The sequence below is a fragment of the Nuphar pumila genome, chromosome 2 (assembly GCF_984573655.1).
Source record: "Nuphar pumila chromosome 2, dmNupPumi1.hap1.1, whole genome shotgun sequence".
Taxonomy (NCBI): Eukaryota; Viridiplantae; Streptophyta; class Magnoliopsida; order Nymphaeales; family Nymphaeaceae; genus Nuphar; species Nuphar pumila.
The window spans coordinates 25,074,099-25,097,361 of NC_143250.1; the positions used below are offsets into that span (position 1 = coordinate 25,074,099).

Below are 23,263 nucleotides of genomic sequence, written 5' to 3' on the forward strand. Positions count from 1 at the left end.
GTCTGTCGCGGGTGGGAAGTTGTCGGCGACGGTGGCTCTGACGATGCGCACGAAAATAAGAGGGAGAGAGATAAGGGTTTGGGGAAAAACAGAGAGATAAGGGGGAAAATATCGTCATGCTATTTTAAAGGAGGATGCCCTCCGAACATGGCGGAGGCCATTACCATCTCGTCGGCGGCTATGGCCCATCCTTCCCCCCTTTTCCTTGCGATCAGGGTTAGGGTTCTCTCTGAACCCTAACGTCTGTTACAGAGAATCGGGCAACCCTTATCAGGTTGCCTTATTAAACCCTCTAATGCAGAGCAGGCCCAGGCATCATAGACCCAACATCACGCCGACGATGTTTCGGGTCTGGGTCCGGACCCGAGACCCAGATCCGAACTGAAGTCCTTTAAATAGGCTGCCTAGGGTTTCGTGAGAGAACAAAGAGAACTTTTCAGAAAAAGCACAGGTGCAGTTTTGCTTTCTTCATTTCTTCAGCAGTTTTCTTTTTCCTTTTTTTATTGTTCTCCTTTACAGTCTGACATCTATTACTGTCATTCTTTATTTTCTGTTAGTTAATAGTTGTATTCCCTGTGAGCCCTGTCAGTCCATTATTTCTTGTCATTACTTCCTTTCTTCATTATTGTTTCTTTTGTTTTTTTGTTGTTTCACGTCAGTTGTTTTGCAGCCTTTCTTCCCATTATTTGTCTCGGCCTACAGCAGGCTATTGGCATTTTGTTTATTCCAGACATTTTGTTTATTTCCTATTAGCTATTGTTTCTTTACTATTATCATTATCAGTTTGCACGTCATCAGCCAGTTAATACGTTGTTGCTCGAATCCATTGATCCGAGCCTTTCCTCTTCTACGTGCCATTGGATATCGAGTATTGCACAGTCATGCATTGAAAGGGCCTTTCTAACGTCAACCCATAGCGTGACAACGTCAGTTCACTCGTTGATTAAGAAGCAATCACGTCGGCAACCTTATCGTGAATACTTTCGACACTCCCGTTGCATCAAATGGTATTAGAGCCCGGGTTCTCCTCCGTCATCAGCAATATGGTTCAGGAGACGAGGAGCGATCCGGCGAATGGAAACGAACAGGAGGATGCTGGCAACGAGAGTCCAATGTTGCGTATGTTGGGAAGGATGACCAGAATGGAGGAAAATATGTCGAGGATGAACAGAGAAATTGTGGGCATCTCAAAACGACTAGATGGGATGGAGGCCCGACTAGTCGCCCTCGAAACACAAGGAGAGGGGCGTGCAGCGTCAACCCAAAAGCAGGGGCCAGATCAGGGTCGCCAACCGATTCATGTTCAGCCTGTCCAAGACGAAGTTCCAACGTCGGCTCTCCCTCCCTATTCCGAGTTGCCTCCTCCGCTCCAGGCGAACCAGAGGAACCACGCAAGTACGCCGCCTCCTCTGGGTGTTTCCCTTTCTCTGCAACAAGCTCTTACGGCTGCACCACCGGCCGAACCTGCTCTGCAGGACCCCAGCTTCATGTTGGGTCTTGCCGAAGGTCCAGGCCCGTGGCCGCGAGCTTCTGGGATGGTCCCATATGGTGGGTCGTGCCAGCAGGGTCCCAGCATCACGCTGGACCTGGCTGCCGATCGAGGCGCGGCGGCATAACCCGAGAAGGCAAAAATTTTCGAGGATCCTGCGTATGGAAGCAAGAAGACAGCAACCCATGGGAACCCTATCGTTGCGGAAACGGGTCAGCCGATGCACCCTCAGCTTGCCCGATTCACCACCACACCTTTGATTCTCCCTCCATATTCTGATCTGAGTCCTCCACTCCAACCGAATCAAGGATCCACTGCATCACATAGGGATAAGGAGTTGCACGCAATTGCATTGTCAGCACAAGTACTGCTTTCTCGGCTAAAGCAGTCAATAGACAGAATACGTGAGGTTGATAACTTCATAAGGGCATCAGTGCTTGCCCTCTTTGTTTCAGATTGCTTTGGTGGCAGTGACAAAACTACAAACATTGTTAGGATGCGCAAGGCTATTGCTGTTTCAAATTATCAACAACCTTTCATCTGCACATGCTCCACTGGAAGTGATCATGAGGGAGCAGGGGAACCCTTGGGGACGGACCCGGACCCAAGAGGGTCCAGACCCGAGTTCGTGGAAACAGGACCCGGGCCCGGGAACCATCCTTTGGGTCCTCGGGAGCGGGACCATCAACAACTGTTTCAACCAATCAGTGAACAAAAACAACGTTTCGCAACTATTGCTGAATTGGCTGCAACATTACTCTCAGTCCTCCTCTACTTGAGATGGTGCAAGAAACGGCAGGTCTTCCATGATAATATATCAAGCGGAAAAATGGTGATCTTGAAATCATCAGTCATGTAGTATCTTACCTTTGAGGCTTTCGTCAAGAAGCCAATAAAGCTATCAAGCAAGGCCATAATCGGACCCGAAACAAATGACTTAGAGGAGTGGAATCGAGATTCTGAAAGCTTCCATCAAGAGTAAGATCTGTTGCAGAAAACTGAAAAGACTAGGCCTTGCGTTGAAGCTCTGTTCATTACGTTATTTGAAAATCATAGTAATCTTCTAGGCCCTTTTGTGGTTTCCACTTTTCATGTAGCAATGATTGGATTCTCAGCAATAGAACCTGAAATACTGACTGCCTTGTTTCTCAAGGAAGCTGCCTATGGTTCTGCTGGACATATGTATCATGAACTGTCAAAATGTCACAGCTTCAAGACTTGGTATGAAAGGGTTATGTCTCTTGAACTCTCAAATAACCATCCTAATCAGCGAATTATACATCGAAAGGTTGCATGGATTTTTGGAAAATGGGTTTCAGAGATCAAAGGCGGCTTAAGGAAACTAGTGTGTATGCAACTATGGGGAGCCACAGTGATTCAAGCACCTTCAATGGCACTGCAGCTACTAGATCTCTTTACATACCTTGTGGCGATTATGGGAAGGAGTTTCGATCACTTACAAGTTGCAATGAATATCACCGAGTGCTACATTATCTTAGGCGGAATGTACTTTTAAAAGGTTCATGCCCAAAACTAGATGAAATTGTGAACAGTGTGGTGACAATAAGTCGTCGGAGCCGACTTCTTCCCAACCCGAGGAGAATGATGCAGAGCAGGCCCAGGCATCACAGACCCAACAGCACGCCGACGATGTTTCGGGTCTGGGTCCGGATCCGAACTGAAGTTCGTTAAATAGGCTGTCTAGGGTTTCGTGAGAGGACAGAGAGAACTTTTCAGAAAAAGCACAGCCGCAGTTTTGCTTTCTTCATTTCTTCAGCAGTTTTCTTTTTCCTTTTTTTTATTGTTCTCCTTTACAGTCTGACGTCTATTACTGTCATTCTTTATTTTCTGTTAGTTAATAGTTGTATTCCCTGTGAGCCTGTCAGTCCATTATTTCTTTTGTCATTACTTCCTTTCTTTATTATTGTTTCTTTGTTGTTTCACATCAGTTGTTTTACAGCCTTTCTCCCCATTGTTTGTCTCAGCCTACAGCAGGCTATTGGCATTTTGTTTATTCCAGACATTCTGTTTATTTCCTATTAGCTATTGTTTCTTTACTATTATCATTATCAGTTTGCACGTCATCAGCCAGTTAATACGTTGTTGCTCGGATCCATTGATCCGAGCCTTTCCTCTTCTATGTGCCATTGGATATCGAGTATTGCACAGTCGTGCATTGAAAGGACCTTTCCAACGTCAACCCATAGCGTGACAGCGGCGGTTCACTCGCTGATTAAGAAGCAATCATGTCGACAACCTTTTCGTGAATACTTTCGGCACTCTCGTTGCATCACCCCCCCCCCCCTCCTTTTTATCGTTTTAACGAGCAGGCCGGGTCCGGCTCTGCGATCTGCGACTCAGAATCCAAACCTGGTCGCGGTTCTGGACCCGCGCCTCCCACTCGGTATGGATCCACAGATTGGATCCGAATGGATCCAATTGTGGATCCCATGAAAACACTTGTATAATATATATATATATATATATATATATATATAGATATATAGATATATTTCATCATTTATATATATATATATGGTATTTTACCTATATCCATAAGGATCCTATCTGGGTCTTGGATCCCGAATGTGGATCCCAAGCCCATTTATGCCTTATATAAATAGCTATCACTTGAATAATTTGATTAATTAAATTTTTTTTTTTGCACTTATATATATACATATAAGTTTATACGAGATAAATATATACGTAAAGATTCCTTTATGGGTCCTGGATCTGAAACTTGGATTTCAGGCCCAAATCACAATATTATAAAATTTGTAGTATAATATATCTAAATAAATACCTAAAAATTTGCGGTTATTACAGTACCTGTGCTCAGAATTTCGGTTCTGACACCCTACTTCTATGATTTTTTGCAACCGCATGTGATCAGTGATGTGACTAGTTTCTGGGAGGGTTACAAGTGTCACATTCTTGCTCGACGGTTCACAGAGGGACAGCGTGACTCAGTCTTTCTGCGAGGGTTATGAGTGTGACATTCTTGCTGGACGGTTCACAGAGGGATAGCGTGACTCAGTTTTTCTGGAAGGGTTACGAGTGCCACATTCTTGCTAGACGGATCACAGAGAGACAGCGTGACTTAGTTTTTTGTTATTTACTTTTATGTCATTTAAATAACTTTGATATGTCTCTTGCAATTATTGCTTAAACATTGTTTCTTTCAAATAAATGAATAATGGTTTGGTTTGGTTTGGTTTGGTATGGGTGATAAGTGTAAGCCCTATTGTGGTGTTTGGCTATCCAATTAGAATTAGAACTGTGAGGACCCCGGGTCTCTGGGAAGTTTTTCGCACTAAATAAAAAAAATAAATCCGCATTTTTAAGGGGTAAGAGTTGGGGTCGTTACACCTTTGAAGAAGTATTTCATTTTCTTTTAGATATTATTGAAAGTCATTAGACATGTATTCACCCCCTGAGTCAAAACAAAAAATAGATATATTGGACTCTAAAAGATTTGTTACTAACTTATTAAAAAATTTAAAATTTTCAAATAATTCATGTATATGTTTGAGAAAATATATTCAAGTATAGCGGGAGTAATCATCCACAAAAATAACATAATAAGTGTATCCTCCCTTGGAGGCAACAGGGGCAGGACCCCAAACATCAGAATGAATTAATTCCAAGTGGTTTAGTAGCAGAGAAATACCTCTCTTTATATGGAATTGATTTTATTTTTGCAAGAATACAATCGGTATAAGAGATTTGTTAATTACAAAAGATCCTTATATGAGGAATATTGGATAATTTATACATAATAGGATGTCCTAGTCTTTGAAATCATAAAACTTTATCCAATTTTTTAATATTAAGTCAAAAAGTTTTGATAGGAATTTTCAACTGATCCATATAGTACAAGTTCTCTTCTCTATGCCCTTCCCCAATCTGCCTCCCGAACTGGAGATCATATATTAAGCATTGGTTAAAAGTAAAGGAGACTCTACATCCATGATCAGTGATTTGAGAAACAAAAAGTAATTTTAAATTTAGTTTTGAAACAAATCTTAAATATGAATACCAAAACTAGGACATTTTTCAAAATTTTCAATTTCATTAATATCAAGAGAGGTTTCATTGGTAGTGCAAACATTTTTTTTACTAGTACAACTTCTACAATTTAAAAGTACAAATTTATCATATGTCATATGAAATGATACACCCAAGTCTAAAAGCCAAGAAGTCATATGTGAAGGAGAAGAGACGCCGGCAGCGATCACGAATTGTCCTTTGAGTAGAGGTTGCAATGCCTACACGAGATGAGAAAGAGATGTTCAAAATTGATTTACTTGAAGAATCTTGATCAACTTGTGAAGTACGAACTGAAGCAACCTTCTTTTCATCTTTGTTCTTAAATTTCGGACAAAATAGTTTAATGTCTCGGTTCTCCACAATTATGGCAAAAAATATCTCCTCATTTCCTTCCATCTCCTTTTCTTTCATTCACATGATTCTTCTCATAGTTATTATTCTTTCCAGAGTTATTGTTCTTATAAAATTATGGAGGTTTGTAATAATGGGTGTTAGCACCTAGTTTTGATATAGCCAACATATTGTCCTTAACTTTTTTTTTCAGTTTGAGACCTTAATTTAGTCTTTTTCATGCAAACTTGAGCTAAAACCTATTGAATAAGAGGAGCCTCATCTTGTCTTCTATTTATGATGTTGCTTCTCATTTTTTCAAACTCGGGTTGCAACCCTCTCATGAATTGAAAGAATTGCTCATTGTTTATTTGCTTCTTTCTAGTTTGAGCATCATTAGGATTTTCCCTAACAGGCTCTAACTAAGCCATTTGATCCCACAACTTCTTTAAAGAGCCAAAGTACTCTCTAATACTCTTGTCACCTTATTTACAATTGTGTATCGTGTCTTGAAGCTCTCATCGAAATGCAATGTCGCATTGAGTATATGTTTGTTTAATGAAGAGTCATGTTTTATTTTCTCTTTAAAACTCCAAAATAGTTTCACATATATCTTCATTCATACTTTCTATAAATAAGGAAAGTACCTTAGCATGGGCAATTTCTCATTCCTTCAAAGCTTTCTTATAACCTATAAGAGATTTTTTCTTTTCTTCTTTAAGAATCTCCTCTTTAAGGGTTTCATCTTTTCTTTAATGAATTTTTTGAGAGTGAGTTGTGGTTCTATTGCGGAATAATCAACATATCCCTACAATCCCTTACCAATAAGGATTCTTTTGATGGCGGTAGCCCATAAATTGTAGTTATTTCCATCAAATTTTATTAGAACTACTGTCACCACTTCTTTTTCAGGTATAAAACTAAAGAATACAAAGCAAAAGAGAAGAAAGAGGAAGAGAAATAAATACTTGAGCAAACTTTAACTCTTTTTGAAGTACCAATATCTTGATCAATCTTCAAGAAGGTTGGTAGTCACGCTTCCCAAAGCAATGCCCGCTACCTCAAAATACGCTTGAGAAAGAGTTAAATAACACTAAGGAGTTGATAGGCTCTTATACCATGTCACGAACTAAGTATATGCGTTGATGTGCCACTTATGGGCAAGACAACACTTAAGAATATGAAAACACAAGAATGAGCCACTAAGGGCTGAGAACACACATAAAAATAATGGATATTATTCGGTGGGGGCTAACCCCATATTTATACACAAAGAAAAGGCTTAAAGGAGCCGTTGGGACCTACTCAACGGCTAAAAATGTAGTTGTTGGGTAGAGTCCAATGACACCTTTGGGGGATTCCCAATAAGCCCTTGGGGGCTGGGAATAATTACATTAATAAAAAAATGAAAACAAAAAAAAATACATAGACTTTGTATATGTGAAAAGACTAAAATACCCCTAGGACACATATGAACGGAAATACATATGTAAACATATATATAAGATATACATATATGTTTACATTTAACAGTCCTAGCATCCATCAGTGACTAAGCTAATATCAAATTTCTAAGTTCCTGATTGATTGGTAAATGTTGACCATCCACAGAAGACTTCATGTAAGCCTATGGAAACTAATGGTTATGTCTACCCTTCTGCATGGCAATGCATCATCATGAATAAAGCAATAGATAAGTACATGTATAACTCAACAACATACATCACTCGACGATTCTACCCAGGTAAAGACAGACCTGGATGAATTCTAAAAACAATCCATATGACTTGGGATGCCTCAATGAAATCATAATTGACAGATGAGCTCTCCACGACCTAGGCATCTTGATAAAACCCAGGTTAATGGGAATGAGAACTACAAGTCGGCGACCAGAGATGTAAATAAGTAAAATATGAGAAGACTGTTTTTGGTCCTTACTTCTTCAATGCAATAAAGAGAGGCAGCACTGATAAAAGTTGCAGGAACTATAATCCAGTTGCAGTCATCCCAAAGTATAATTGGAAGAGTAAGATGCCAAAGCACAAGAAATCTTGATGTCAGGCGTGTGTATGAAAGAGGGATTGGAATACCCATCAGCTCTTCACAGACACCAATAACTTCATCAAAGCAAGAGATCTTTGATTCCTGTAAAAAAAGTTGGGTGTTCATTATGCCATGTATGGCATGTCAATCAGGCACTCAATGGACAAGATAATACTCGTCTAAACTATTTATAGGCTACAATAATCAATGCAATGACGAGTTTGTTGAATAAATGTTATCCAACACCTCCAGTCGTTCCAAAACTTTTTAAATTCTTTTATTTCCATAAGTTCTTTCTCTCAGTTATCTTAGAGAACTATATGACACCTGATAAACTACTCACAGCAAAACAAATCAGAAAATCAAAAGGGCAGAAAAACTGTATGTTCTCTCATGAGTCTGTGCTTTCTTATCCATAAAGAAGGGTGTTTCCCAAGTCAATCTAAACAAGAAAATTACCAGGATATTTCTTTTGGACTCATCCACGTGAACTAATTGAACACACTGAGATATAAAGCCAATGATGCAACGGGGACGATGCTTTGATGCCATAACCACAGCCAAATCACCTTCATCCAACAAATTCCCAAGATCTTGTTCAAAATTTGACCCATAGATGACATGGCACTGCAAAAGAAATAAATAAATTACTGCCATCAATATGCATTAGTTACTTCAATATGAAGGCAATAATGAAACACAAATTACACAAGAATAAAGCATACAGTATTATCTAAAAAAAAACGAAGCACCTAAGGATACATTAAGCAGCTCACTCCTATGTATATCTGAAAAATATGACAGACAGGAAACAAACAATTTTCAGCTTCAGTTGTACGCTTATTGACTTGAAAAAATAGCTGTTGCAATGTCTTTGCATTAATTTTAAAAAAAGGAAAAGGCTTCTCTCACAGAAAACATTCCAAAACATTCATTTAAATATTTCCATGCAAATACAAGACATTTATTTTCCCAAAGCCAAAGTAAAATCCATACTCAACTACAGAACAAGCCATAAATGATATACTCCAAAACAACAAGAACCACACAAAACATGAAAATATATTGGCTTTTCAACTCACTAAAAAGAAAATAAGTAGTGGCATCAACATCCATGCTTTACACAAAGCAAACCTGATTATTTTCTTCAAAGTGTGAACCAAATGCTACTTATGACAGAACCAACCTTGTGAAGAAACTATTTTTCTTTTACAAAGCTCAAGATTGCTTTCACATTATAATGCTACAGTCTTCTTAATACGCCAAACAAATGTGATTTCAATGAAAATCAGCTCAGAGCTGTTTGGTTGCAAAAAGTTTCAACATAAACTCCAAGTTCCAGCCATCTCATTACTATCAACCTAGACTGCATGTTCATTTCATACGTTGATTTGCCTAAAGTTCATTATGATTGTTGGAAAAAATCACCTGAAAATTTGCAGCAATACTTATATGTGGTGCTTCGTAGTATTTCCAGAACATGCTTACAAGTGATTTGACTACAAAATCATTAAAAAACACGCATGATGGAACCCTTTTAGGAAAAAAATATCAATATGTTTTATTAATTTTGCTATGCAGATTATGAAAGACAGAACAATGAGGCACTGTCAACCAGGAAATAGTTTCTTTCGCTGTTTAGACAGCTGATGCATGTCAAAGCTGTAATAACCAAAAAAATTCCGTGTATTTTCCGTTATAAAATAATGCAAAATGTGCGAATGGGCCTAGGATCCGTATTTCGGATCAAGGACCCATAAGGGGGCATATATATATATATATATATATATATATATCAAAATAATAATAATAATTTTAGTGCAGGGATCCACAGTTGGATCCATTTGGATCCAACTTGTGGATCCACATTGCAGGTAAGACACGGACCCACACTACAATGGGGCGTTGCGGGTCCAGACTGTGTCTGGATCCCAGGTCTCGGTCTCGAACCCGGGCCGCGCCTCCTTCGTAGCAGGTAAGTAACGAAAAAAAAAAACTCTTAGACCCGGGTCGGACCCGACCCGGATCCGTAACCCGGTAGGGTTTTTAAAACCCGATATCGGGCTGTAGTTTTTAAAAAGAGGGGAAAAGCAAGTACCGAAAGGGAGGAGGGGGAAGCGGTTACAGAGGGAGTAACCGAACCCCGCGCCTCTCGGCAAGAGGGAGGGGGGTTTCGACGATAAAAGGGGAAGTGGAGAGGGGGTCTCACCCTCTTCCCTCGTCTCTCTCTCTCTCTCTCTCTCTCTCTCTCTCTCTCTCTCTCTCTCTCTCTCTCTCTCTCTCTCTCTCTCTCTCGTTCGCCTCCTCTCTGTCTCTCCCGTCTTTTTCTCCATCCCTCTCGAACCTTTCGCGGCGGCAGCCACCATCACGATTACCGGAGGCGACGACCCTCCACCCACGACAGTCACCTCCTCCTCCCACCGAAAAAGGTAGGAACCCTGTCTTTGTCCCTCTTCCCTGTGTTTTCTTGGCTAGCTGCCGACGACACCCTCTCAAACCCTCCTATTAACAGCCGGTGCCTTTCGTGTATTCCTGATCGTGCCTTCACGACGGTAGGAGCAGCTAGAGCAATCAGACCGCCTCCTCACAGTAGCAGCCCCGAACGTCGGAAGAGGTTCGGGTTTTCTCTCCTGTTTCGGATGAGAAGAAGAACATGGATTTCGTTTCCATGTGATATTTTCCTTTTGAGAAAAGCCCATGAGAAAGTGGGTTAGATTAGAAAAAAAATCTACGTAAGGACCACGGTCCAGATTTTTTTTTATGTTCAAGGTTTTATAACTACTGAAATGTTAGACCGATTTACATTAAGATTGGGGAGAAGTTCTTATCTGCATCGGCACCTTGCTCACCCTCAGGATACTCATCATACATCTCTACAGTGTCCCAAAATTCAATTTCCTTTGTTTATGTTCATACATGTTCTTTCTTTTTCCATATAACTATATCAGGGGTTTGCATCTGCATGAAAATCAGAGTTACCCTCGGCTTTTTGCAGTATCTTGATGGGTGAATCTGATATACGTTTTGAGGCTGAGAAATATAATGAAATCTTGATTGGTCCTTTTCAATTTGCACGGGTATATATATATTTGTTGAAAAACACAAAGAGAAAGTCTCTTAAATACCAATCTTTTTGGGTTGCTCTCACTGATCAGTAGTAACAACTCTCGGTATGTAGAACTCTTGTGTGTTTACTGAAATAGGTCTGTCAACATACCAATTCTGGTATATATATATATATATATATATATATATATATATATATATATATATACGCGGATCAGCATGTATATGTATATGTATATGTATTCAGGGTTGCAGTTAAAGTTTTCTGAAGTTTTGATGTGTTGATTCCTTGACTAACGATCCTGACTATGCATATGTTGCCTATGTTCTTATACGTGAAAATGATTTACCATGTGTTTAGTATGCTTATGCGCTGCTTATGTTGTTAATCTGGAGTTAGTGCATTGACTGTCATGCTTTAAAATCTGGTTATAGTTTCATGTGTGGAAAATTGCTTTCTCCAATCTGATTAAATTTATTTTGTTAATAGTTCTAAAAATCTTATTTAATTAAATATGGTTTTGGGAAGCAAGTTGAGGGCCTGATGTTTGGTATGCCATAAAAATCTGATTTCCGACATGTAAAAGAAATTTGGTTGAAAAAATCAAATTGGAATCTAAATTTTTAGTTGCCAATAACTCTGTTCTCCATTAAGGAGTGTTAAAGTTTATCAGTCTTGGACAATCACTCAATCTGCGGGAAATAGATGTTGAATGTAATAGCTATAATAGTCTGTGTATAAAACTAGCCATCTACATGCTAAAGAATGAAATCTTTTCATATGCCTCTACTCGTCATAAATATGCTGAATTAAAGTAATATGGCAAAGTTGCATCTTCTGCATGGGTGTACATTGAATTTATGCGGTTGGCAAGTACACCATAGCATGATTGTTCATTTGTTCATTTGAGAAGATTCGTAAATAGAAGCATGAAATTGGCGTGATTATATGATCATATGCATATGAGGATTTGTTTTATGCACAACTCAAAAGTTTGCATACATGAATGTGCATTGAAAAACAATGTCAAAATAAAATAAAAATAATAATGCATAGGGGCATACTGTAATAACCTCAATTTTTAACAACTAATTGTTTAAGTTTATTGGAATCATGGTCTTGGTTTAGGTCCACATTCATTTACTGAAAGGGGGATTCGACTGCTATGATCAAAATACAACAAAATTTGATTTGGGGGTTTTCGATCTTGGAACCGATAACCCGAATCTAGGTTGTTTTAAATTCTGTTTAGGTATACCACTTAGGGCATGGGGTTTCTTCATCGTGAATATGCATAGGATGAGAAAACGAAAGGCGAAATCTGAAGCTGGAGGTTCGTGAATGATTTTTTTATAACCCTAGTTGGTAGTGGGTTGACAGAATATAACTTAAATGGTGAAATTTCTGTTAGCTGAATCTTTTAAGTCTATTTCTTGTAAAATGTTCAGATTAGGGTTTGCGGAACCCCACTATGTAAATCTTTAAATCCTTGGGTCGTTGATATCCATTAATAGAGTTGTTGCTACTCTCTATTTTAGTGTTTTCTTTTCTATCTGACAATAAAGTGAATCTTTATGTTAAAGCATTCGTTAATAGACTTGGTTTCCTTTTTATCAAAATAGCTACCCCGGTACTACCATTGGCAGATATTCAGTCAGAACTTAGACGTTTGAGTGCCCTGTCATCTATTCATACATGTGTTGTTATTGATCGACACTAAGTCTGGACACTTATGTGTTAACTACTCGTATCAAACTTGATTTCTAATCAAGTTTGTAATTGCATGCTCTCTTGTTATATTAATCAGCCAGATAAATTGGTGCTAAATATTCATCTGAACCTGATATTAGATATGTTGTGTGTGTTAAATCCATAGGGGCTGATTCTATGTTAAATCTTGGTTTAGGTATGCTGTGTTCTATGGACATGATTGAATTTTATCAATCTATGTTCTGAAAGTAAGTCTTGATATTGTTATTCACCTGAAATAGGGTTATCTGAACTAGAGTGCTTGTATTCTTGAAACCGAATACTTAAGGACTGTTTGGAATCAGAAGTTGTTGTTGATAATGGGGATGCAGATTTAAAATAGACAACAGATTGCAAACCTCCATCCTTGATCTGCCCCATTTGCATCCCTAGTTGGATTTGGGCTATGAACCCGACATGGCTGACCCGAGTGTGTTGTATGCATTCTTTTTGTAAAAACATATATATTAGATGGGTTAAGTTCAGGTTTGCTATTAGTTGAACCATGTACCATCAATGCCTTTGATATCCATCCAAAGTGTTGTTGTGTATGTTTTGATAATGAACTATTAGTGCCTATGTTGATTTGATATTTTCCCAGTTCAAGTGTTTCTATGTGATACATTAGGCTTTGATTAGTGAACTGTTAATATTGTTACTCGTAAGGAAACTGTTTTCCATCTTCAGCGGGCAGATTTCAATTGAAACTGCATCTATGTAAAAATAGATAACAGGCTATCCTATATTGAATTAAGACAAATGGAATTGTGTTTCAGTGCCAAATAGAAATTAAACTCTTGTTATAGGATTGAAGGGAAGGGTTGGTTTTCAATATGTTACTTATGTTTTCCATGGAGGTGTATGATCTCACTTGACTGTTATGAATCAGATTTAATGGAAATATGTTCCAAATTTTTATAAATACTGTGTATGATATAAGTCTTGATATGAATAAAGAGAAATCTTGGAACATATGCACACCTATATATAGGTGTCAAGAACAGGTTGGAATGTTATTTCTAAGAAGGTTATGTAACTGTTATTGTTATGATTATGGTACTCATGAATGTGAGCATAATCCAGTTATTGATAATTCTTTTTGGGTAAGAATACTTGAATTGTGCACTCACACACTTAAAGAAACCATGGATTGGTTAATACCCATATGTGATGTAGGTAACAGACACATATTGAAAATGCATATGAATGAGTTATGACATGCATATGTTTGGGTGTATGATTGCATAAGTGCACATGCTTTTGGTACTATGGGCCTAGTGTTATGAATGAAACACTAATTTGGTTTTAATTATGTGGTGCATTGATGGCCTAAATGGACATCATCGGCCTGGAGAGCCGTGGGTTTGGTTTTCTTTCACATATGTTTTTAACTGCATCACTTGAACCACATAAGATGGTTTGGCACATTACTACATTATTCTACTGGTTTATACGAGCTGGAGTCCCGAATGGGTCCCCGCAAGGGAGGATGCGAGTTTTCACTTTACTTTTGCATATGGTGTTGCAAACTTAAAGAATAAACTTTAATAAAGATATAATAAATAAGAATAGTGTAATATACATTCTGGGATATCTCATCTGGAGTATGAGAATCTTAGATATCCGGTCTTGGGGAGACTGTGAGGATACAAAAACTCTGTGTGCTGTAATTTTGTCCCCTGAACCCGATATTGAGGTTCTTTCTCCTGGTCATGGTTTTAGGGAGAGTCCGTCACTTTACCTGAGAGTGGTGGTGTTGGTCACAGCTGTGAGTTTGTTTAGTACCAAGGAAGTGGCACTTGTGGGCGTGGGGTGTCCCTTGTGTCCCCGACATTAGATGTGGAGGTCTAATGTTCCGAAGGTGATTCGGTCGAGGGCTAAGTTGGAACCCAGTAATAAAATACAAATTGTGTGTTAAGCTACCCTGGGAACCTACTTGACCTCGGAAATTATACCCGTTTGGTGTATCCGAGAGCAATGGTAATTAAAAAGATGAATTTAAGGTTGCGTGCATTTAATAGGGCATGCATATGGAAAGATGGAACTTAAATGGAAGATAACAGAAGAAATCATGCATTGCACATAATCATGCATTTTTCTGTTGTGCATTAGATCATGCATGTTTGAATCATTCTCTATATCATGACATGATTTGGTAGTAGCATATGATTTACTTATTGAAATCATGCTGCAAGGTTTGGTTATTTAGTTCTTGATATATGGTATTGTTTTACTGTTCTTGACTGGTGAGCATATGTAATTGTTTGTAGGTATGGATATTTGAATACTGCAAATTTTATATATGTACTCACTCAAATCATTTCATGAAATCTTATCCATGTTCTTTGTCTCACCTGGTTTCTTTAGAAGTAGTTGTGCTCAGAATTTCGGTTCTGACACCCTACTTTGTTGGTTTTTCACAGGACATAGTGAACAGTGAGGCTGGACTGACTACTGGGGATGGATGAGAGTCATACTTGAGCTTGTCAGCTTCAGCAGGGGACATAGTGGCTCTATTTTTGCTTCTTTTAGTTCTTTTTACTTTCTGCAGTTGTTACTTCACTTTTGAGCTGTGTATGAGACTCTTATTGGTTCATTAATAAAAGAGTTTTAGTTGGTTCTTATGGATGATGATTGCAACTTCGTTTGTGGTGATTGAGCTATCCAATGGAAAGTGGAACTGTGAGGACCCCAAATCTCTGGGAAGGTTTCCGCATTGAAAAAAAAATATTTCGCATTTTTTTAAAGGGTATGGATTGGGGTCGTTACACATACGGTTGTTGATCCTTGCATATTAATGCATTGATGATCAATTGGATCATCAAGGGTTGGGTGAGCCTCGAGAGTCTGCCACTTTGCCTGGGGGTGGTGTGTTTTGACACAGCTGTTGTTGTTGTTTTGGTATACCAAGAAAATGGCGCCAGTGGATGCTGTTTTTCATGGTGTCCCCGACATTGGATGTTGTTTTCCAATGTTTCAATGGATGGTGTTGTGTCCTGATATCGGTCGAGGGCTAAGTTTGGAACCCGACAATAAAATACAAATTGTATGATAAGCTACCCCGGGAACCCTACTTGACCTCGGGGACTGTACCCGTTTGGTGTATCCGCGGGCAATGGTAAATTAAAAAGAAGAACTTAAAGTTGTGTACATTTAATAGGGCATGCATATGGGAAGAGGAAAGCTTAAATGAAAGATAATAAAAGGGGGTTCATGCTTTGCACATAAATCATGCATATTCCTGCTATGCATTAGATCATGCATGGTTACTTGTTCTCTTGGTTGTTATATGTTGATCAATGCATGATGATGTTCTCTCTTGCTTTTAAATGCCTTATTGATTAAATTATAATCCATGTTACTTATTTCGTGTTCCCTCAGGCTTAATGTTTAGTTTATTTTTGCATGGATGGTTCATTGTCTTATGAATTGGTTATAACTGTATTCCTCAAAAATATTACATGGATCTTATTTATTTTCTTTTTCTTATTTGATTCATTAGGGGAACCTGTACGCAGAATTCTTCGGATTTCTGACCCTCTATTTTTATTGGTTTTTCCCAGATACAGGTGATCAGTGAAATCGACTCGCTTATGAGGGGATACGGAGGTCATATTTGCTTCAGACGGCTTCACTTACACACAGAGTGACTCTACTTTTGTTTCTTTTAGTTCTTATTTCCTGCAGTTGTTATTTCACTTTTGACATTGAGTATGAGACTCTTATTGATTCATTAATAAAAGAATTTAGTTGGTTGGTTATGGATGATAAATGTAAGTTTATTTGTGGTGTGTGGTTATCCATCTGAAAATTAGAACTGTAAGGACCCCGGGTCTCTGGGAAGTTTTCCGCAACTCTTAGAGAAAAAAAATCCGCATTTTTCAAAGGTATGAGTTGGGGTCGTTACAAAAGCACCTTTGTAAAACCCACGTTTTTCAAAAAAAACTTAGACCCGGGTCGGATCCGGATTCGACCCGGATCCATAATACCCATTATAGTTATACGAATGCGACCAGGGGAGAGGGTCTTTTAAACCCTCTGCGCCGCTTTTCCCCTTTCCTCTCGATTGAAAAGGGAAACCCTTTGAGGGTTTCCTGAATCTCTCCCCCCCCCCCCCCTCCGTGCCCTTTTCTTCTTCCCCGTAGCGGCTCCGCCTTTGCCACGTTTCCTCTTTAAAGCCATCGCAAGGGGAGGGGAGGCCCACACCTCGCAACCTTTTCCTCTTCCCTCGTTCTTGCTCCCTGCATGCGGCAGCGCCAGCGACGTCGGCCGACGACGCCGAACCCTTCCAGGTATGTCGTCTCTCTCTCTCTCTCTCTCTCTCTCTCTCTCTCTCTCTCTCTCTCTCTCTCTCTCTCTCTCTCTCTCTCTCTCTCTCTGTTTTTCTCTGGGTGTTGCCAGGAGGGCGGCGGCCATCCGCAGTGCCTCTCTTTCCTCTCTCCCTCTATGCTCTCTCTGTATTGCCAGGAGGCCGGCAGGCGACCAGCGGCCACCTGTCGTGTCTCCCTTTTTCCCTCTCTTTGTGTTCGCCGGGAGGCCCCTGTTGTGCCTTCCCCCTTTCCCCTTTTTCCATTTGAGGCTTGTCGAGGGTCGGCAAGTGGCCTGCGGCACCCCTGCCGCCCTTGCCACCTTTCCTGTGACCGTCAGCGGGGCGGCAGGTGGTCGATGGCCCTCCCCTGCCGACCTTTTCCCCTCTATCCCGGCCAACAGGCAGATGTGATACTGCCTGATTTCCTTTTTTTCGGTGAAGTCAATGGGGGGGACCATAGTTTTTTATTTATCCTCGTGGCACGCGGTGCGCTACAGCTGCGGCACCTCGTGCATCGCTGCGGCACATGGTTCGCGCAGCAGCGATACTTGTGGTTGCGGTTGCGTGCACTTGATGCGCACAGCTGTGGCACAGTGCACAGCAATGGCTGCGGTGACACATGTTGCTCTCTGTGACTACAAATGGGGGCTCTGTTAGTCCGACAGGAGCAGTGGGTGCTTGACACCCTGTTCTGAGGCGTTGCAAGTTCAAAACCCAATGGTGAGGTTGGATAGCAGGTTTGGGCTCGCCTGGTGACCGAAACCGCACACACAGCCTCCCTGTTCTCCTCTCTTCCTTTCTTTTAGTCTTTTCCCTGTTGTAATTTTCTCCCTGTGTTCGGCAGACACCTCTGACGACCCCCGATTGAGTTGTTCCTCGCCATCGGTATCCCTGTGCTTTTCCCTCCAAGCATCGAACTCTAAGGTACGGGTTCTTTCTTTTGATTCATGCAAGAAATCGAATATCGATTCGATTTTCATGGAATATTTAGTGTAAATCCATGGTTAAAGAGTGAATCTATGTGTTCACTCTAGATCACATGGATGACGATCCATATATCTTCTTTTATATGGGTGTTTTCGGTCCTTTACATATAAAAATTCTGTGTATGGTTTTTTTTTACAAAAATAGAGTTTTTATTTGGTGATAAAAGCATGATTTAGAGTTGCTTTCAATGATAACCAACTTCTATGTATGTCTATTCTCAACACCTGAGACTTGGCTATGCAAACTTAGTTGTTAGCTGTTACTCTTTGTCTTGGGACTGGTAGGACCAAACTGTTTCAGGTCTACATTGTCGGGTACATTTAATTCATATTCAAATCCTAAGGAGAATTAATAATAATATGTGGTTGGTTCTAATCATATATGGATCTGGGAATGGATAACCATTTGTCATCAGATTTGGGCAAGAATCATGAGTAACGTGATCCAACTACTTTTTCTTTTTGGATGCAAGAAAGAAAAGAAAGTGGAGATTTGCTTGTTTTATACCATAAAAGTTCTGATCAAATACGAGTTTAGAACTCGATGTAGTTGGATCCAGAATCAGATCCAACTTGATAAAACCAATACAATATTAGGTCACGCATGACGATAACCCATATCTGATATGTTTGCAATCCTAGTAGAGACTCGTATGGTAAATGAGTTTAAGTGTTGAGCAAACTTTGCATCATGTGATTGTGTAACCACCTTTCCTGCTGATATTTTTTCATTATTGCAAATTCAAGGATTAGGATTTATCATTCTCCAAAGACTTGATGTAATTATTGCTTCACATATTTGGCAACCTTGTAATTAGAGATCATGACAAGCATTTCTTGATTATGCATAGATTTTCTTTGGTGGTTCAAGTACCAAGTACTAATCTAATACGTTCCACTTGTCTGAGGGTTAGTGTTTTGTTTTCTTGGGCTGAACAAAAATCAGTTTTGAGTGTTCAAGTTGGACTGAACCTCAAATAGGTTTTGAGGGTTCATGTTTGATTGAACCTAAATTTAGGTTTGGATTGATTAAGATCAAAGGGGTCAATTTGACAGGTTATCGATTGATCTTGACTGAACTAAGGGTTGGTTTGTGAATGGTTCACTTTGGATCTCAGACTATTTAAAAAAAAATTTGTTTCAGCCTAGGCGATTGGGTATCCCTTTCATAATAAAAATTTATGAAATCTAGATTTAGATTTAAGGAAATCTAAGTTTTTAAAATCTGGTATTAGATTTGATTAAATCTGAGTTTATCTTGCTTAATTAAATCTGGTCTTAGATTTAATAAAATCAAAGTTTTTTTCTATGGATCAAGTATGGAAGCTATACATCTTCTTAGACAAATTATTGAGAGAAATAGAGAGAGGAACATAGATTTGCATATGGTTTTTATTGATTTGAAGAAGGCATACGATAGAGTACCTAGGAACGTTCTCTGGTGGACAATGATGAAGAAAGGTGTTTCTCTCAAGTACATTAGTATAATTAAGGATATGTATGAAGGAGTAGTAACCAATGTCCGCACTTGTGGAGGGGTGACAACCAATTTTCCTATAACGGTTGGGTTACATCAAGGATCTACTTTAAGCCCTTTCCTATTTGCTATAGTGATGGATGAGCTTACGAGATCAATTCAAGAAAATGTGTCGTGGTGTATGTTGTTTGCTGATGATATTGTTTTGATTGATGAGTCTAGAGCTGGGGTTAATGCTAAGTTATAATTATGGAGACAGACATTGGAAGCAAGAGGTTTTAAGTTGAGTAAGAGTAAGACAGAATACATGGAATGTCGGTTTAGTAAGCAACAAAGTAGTGATGGGAGTGTAGTGAAACTTGGTAAGCAAGAAATACCGGTGGATGATTGTTTCAAATATTTGGGATCTATCATTCAAAAGTATGGAGAAATTGATGGAGATGTAAATCATAGGATAAAGGTTGGGTGAATGAAATGGAAAAGTGCAACTGGAGTGTTGTGCGATCGTAGAATGTCATTGCGGTTGAAGGGAAAGTTTTATAGGATGACTATTAGGCCCGCTTTACTATATGGTACGGAATGTTGGGCTGCCAAGAGACATCATATTCAAAAAATGAGTGTAGCTGAGATGCGGATGCTGAGATACATTTGTGGAAATACAATAAAAGATAAGATTCGGAACGAGGAGATACGTAAGAAGGTAGGCGTTGCACCCATTGAAAATAAGATGAGAGAGAATCGTTTACGGTGGTTTGGACATATTCGGCGAAGGCCTAATGATGCTCCAGTTAGAAGGATGGAGAAATGGGAAAATATATTAGTTAAAAGAGGTCGGGGTAGGCCTAGGAAGACATGGATGGAGGTGATAGGAAAGGATATGAATGCTTTGAACCTCACCGAGGACATGGCATTAGATAGAAATGATTGGAGGAGAAGGATTTGTGTGGAAGACCCAGAATGATTTCCTTTTTTGGTTCATATCGCCGACCCCAATTGTTTTGGGATGAAGGCGTAGTTGTTGTTGTTGTAAAGTTTTTTTCTTGATTAATGAAATATGGTTTTAGATTAAATAAAAATCTCAGTTTTTATTTAATTGGTTAAATATGAATTTAATTAAGTTCAAGATTTATTTAAATCTGAGATTTAAATTGAATGAATCTGGATTTTTGTCAAACGATTTAAATATGAGATTTAAATTATAAATATGTATTTTTGTTAACATGATTTAAATATGGGATCTTGTCAAATGAATCTAAGTTTTTTCTTAAATAAGTAAAATCTAGGACTTTGAATGTAAATATGATAATTTTTTAGTTATGATTATAAAACCTAAATTACAGGTTGTGGATAAACCTCTAATTATTATTTTTAGAATGTGGTCGTGGTTGGCTATGTTATGAACTTGGGTTTAGCCAGGGATGTGAATATGTGTCTTATTCATGTAAAACACATATTATGCTAAGTTAAAAATGTTAATACCTGGCTGTTTTCTTACGCATAAGTCTACATGGTATTGAAGTGTGTCTACATGTGAATGGTTACATGAGTGTTCACATAGTTATTTTCAACAGGTATTGCAGAAAAGCATGCATACAAATACTAAATGAAATCATGCATTTGACATGAATATGCGAATCAAATCAAAGACATGCTTATGAATATTTTTGTGGCATACACATGATACATGTTTGCATCTCTGAATGTGTATATAAATTTTCAGAAGGTGTGGTGTGCATGTATTTTGGTTCTTGAGACATGTCAAGATTTGGAATTATGTATATGCTTTGACTTGATGTGATGTGCTTAAGCATCATATTATATAAAGTTTGTTTCAAATGCATGCGCATACATGCATTGATGTGTGTTTCGCATGTACATAAATGCATGAGTTGTTCACTTGTCCCAATTGAGATGATTCATGAGTGAATGCATATATGTGGTATGATTTCGTAAAGGCACATGCTCATGAATGGCGAACACATGCATATGAATGTGACATATCATGCACATGGTTAAATTGACATATATAAATATGCATTTTGAAGCATGTTGACATCATTGCATACATTGCAAGTTGTTATGGTTTTTGCGTATGATGCATCAATGGTCTAAATGAATGATCACAGGCATGGAAAGCCTTGAGTTTTGGTTTGTTCTTTCTTTAATTGTTTAAATGCATCACAAAAGTCACATTTATTTTTATTGCACAATATTTCATTGTTCTATATGTTTTCACGAGTGGGAGTCCTGTGATGGTTCTCGCAGGGGTAGATGCGAGCTTTTGCCTTGTTTCTCCATGCTGAATTGCAAAACTCAATAATTGGCTTTTAATAAAAAGATAATGAATGAGAACAGTGTAATATACGTTCTGGGATCTCCCATCCAGAGAATGGGGATCCTAGAAATCCGGTCTTGGGGAGACTGTGAGGATACAAAAACTCCATGTGCTTTACTTTGACCCCTGAACCCGATATTAAAGTTCTTTCACTTGGCCACGGTTTTAGGGAGAGTCTGTCACTTTACCTCGAGGTTGTGTATTCGACACAGCTGTTGTTTTGGTATACCAAGAAAGTGGCACTTGTGGGCGTGAAGTGTCCTTAGTGTCCTCGACATTAAATGTGGAGGTCTAATGTTCCAAAGGTGATTCGATCGAGGGCTAAGTTTAGAACCCAGTAATAAAATACAAATTGTGTGTTAAGCTACCCTGGGAACCTAACTTGACCTCGGAGATTTTACCCGTTTGGTGTATCCGCGGGAAATGAAAATTAAAAAGAGAAACTTAAATTGTATGCATTTAATAGGGCATACATATAGAAAAGGAAAAGCTTAAGGAAAGATAATAAAGTGTTCATGCATTGCACATAAATCATGATATTCCTGCTATGCATTAGAACATGCATATGTTATATGTTTCCTTAATTGTTACATGTTGGTGGATGCATAATGTTTAATCTCTAATGTCTTGCTTACTTAAATTGTGATCTCTGCTATTGCTTAAATGATTCTTCATGCTTAGAAATTGTTCTTTTTTGCATGAATGCTTAAATTGAATTATGTAATTGTCATCATTTCATTCATCTCAATTATTGCATGAAATTTTATCTGTATTCTTTAGCTAACTTGTTTCATTAGAAGTACCTGTGCTCAGGATTTCGGTTCTGACACCCTACTTCTATGGTTTTTCACAACCGCAGGTGATCAGTGAAGCGACTGGTTTTTGGGAGGGTTACGAGTGTCACATTTTTGCTAGACGGTTCACAGAGGGACAACGTGACTCAATTTTTCGTTATTTACTTTTATGTCATTTAAATAACTCTGATATGTCTCTTGCAATTATTGCTTAAACATTCTTTCTTTCAAATAAATGAATAATGGTTTGGTTTGGTATGGGTGATAAGTGTAAGCTTGGAATTGGAACTGTGAGGACCCCGGGTCTCTGGGAAGTTTTCTGCACTGAATAAAAAAAAATCTGTGTTTTCAAAGGGTATGAGTTGAGGTCGTTACAACCTTAGTGGATATCTTAATGACAGGATTAATACAGATCAGAAGCAAATCCAGCTAATCTTACTATAGTTGCAATAGAGGAGAAGATGATTGCACGGCATGTGGCGGAAAGTGGACAGAAAAATTAAGTGCCATGGAGTTTGAAACTTGAGAACTTCATGATAGGACATAGAGATGCATGAGATGATGAAAGAATGTGCAAGAAGAAATATATCGCAAGGTGGTAGTCCAAAGGAAGGTTTAGAATAATTGATCA

The 23,263-nt window shown here is 38.8% G+C and overlaps 1 protein-coding gene across 3 annotated transcripts in view; it reads right to left on the reverse strand.

Moving 5' to 3' along the window:
* Positions 1-23,263, reverse strand: part of LOC149845057 (voltage-dependent chloride channel 1, chloroplastic-like) — a 71,216-nt gene that overhangs the window by 23,221 nt on the left and 24,732 nt on the right. For 2 of the 3 annotated variants that reach the window (XM_089997443.1, XM_089997444.1), the window contains exons 2-3: positions 8,375-8,542; positions 7,811-8,017 (exon numbers count right to left, since the gene is read on the reverse strand). In XM_089997443.1, coding sequence (XP_089853569.1) covers positions 7,811-8,017; positions 8,375-8,542 — 375 coding nt within the window. The remainder of the gene's footprint in view (positions 1-7,810; positions 8,018-8,374; positions 8,543-23,263) is intronic. The other variant, XM_089997445.1, reaches the window with a different exon arrangement.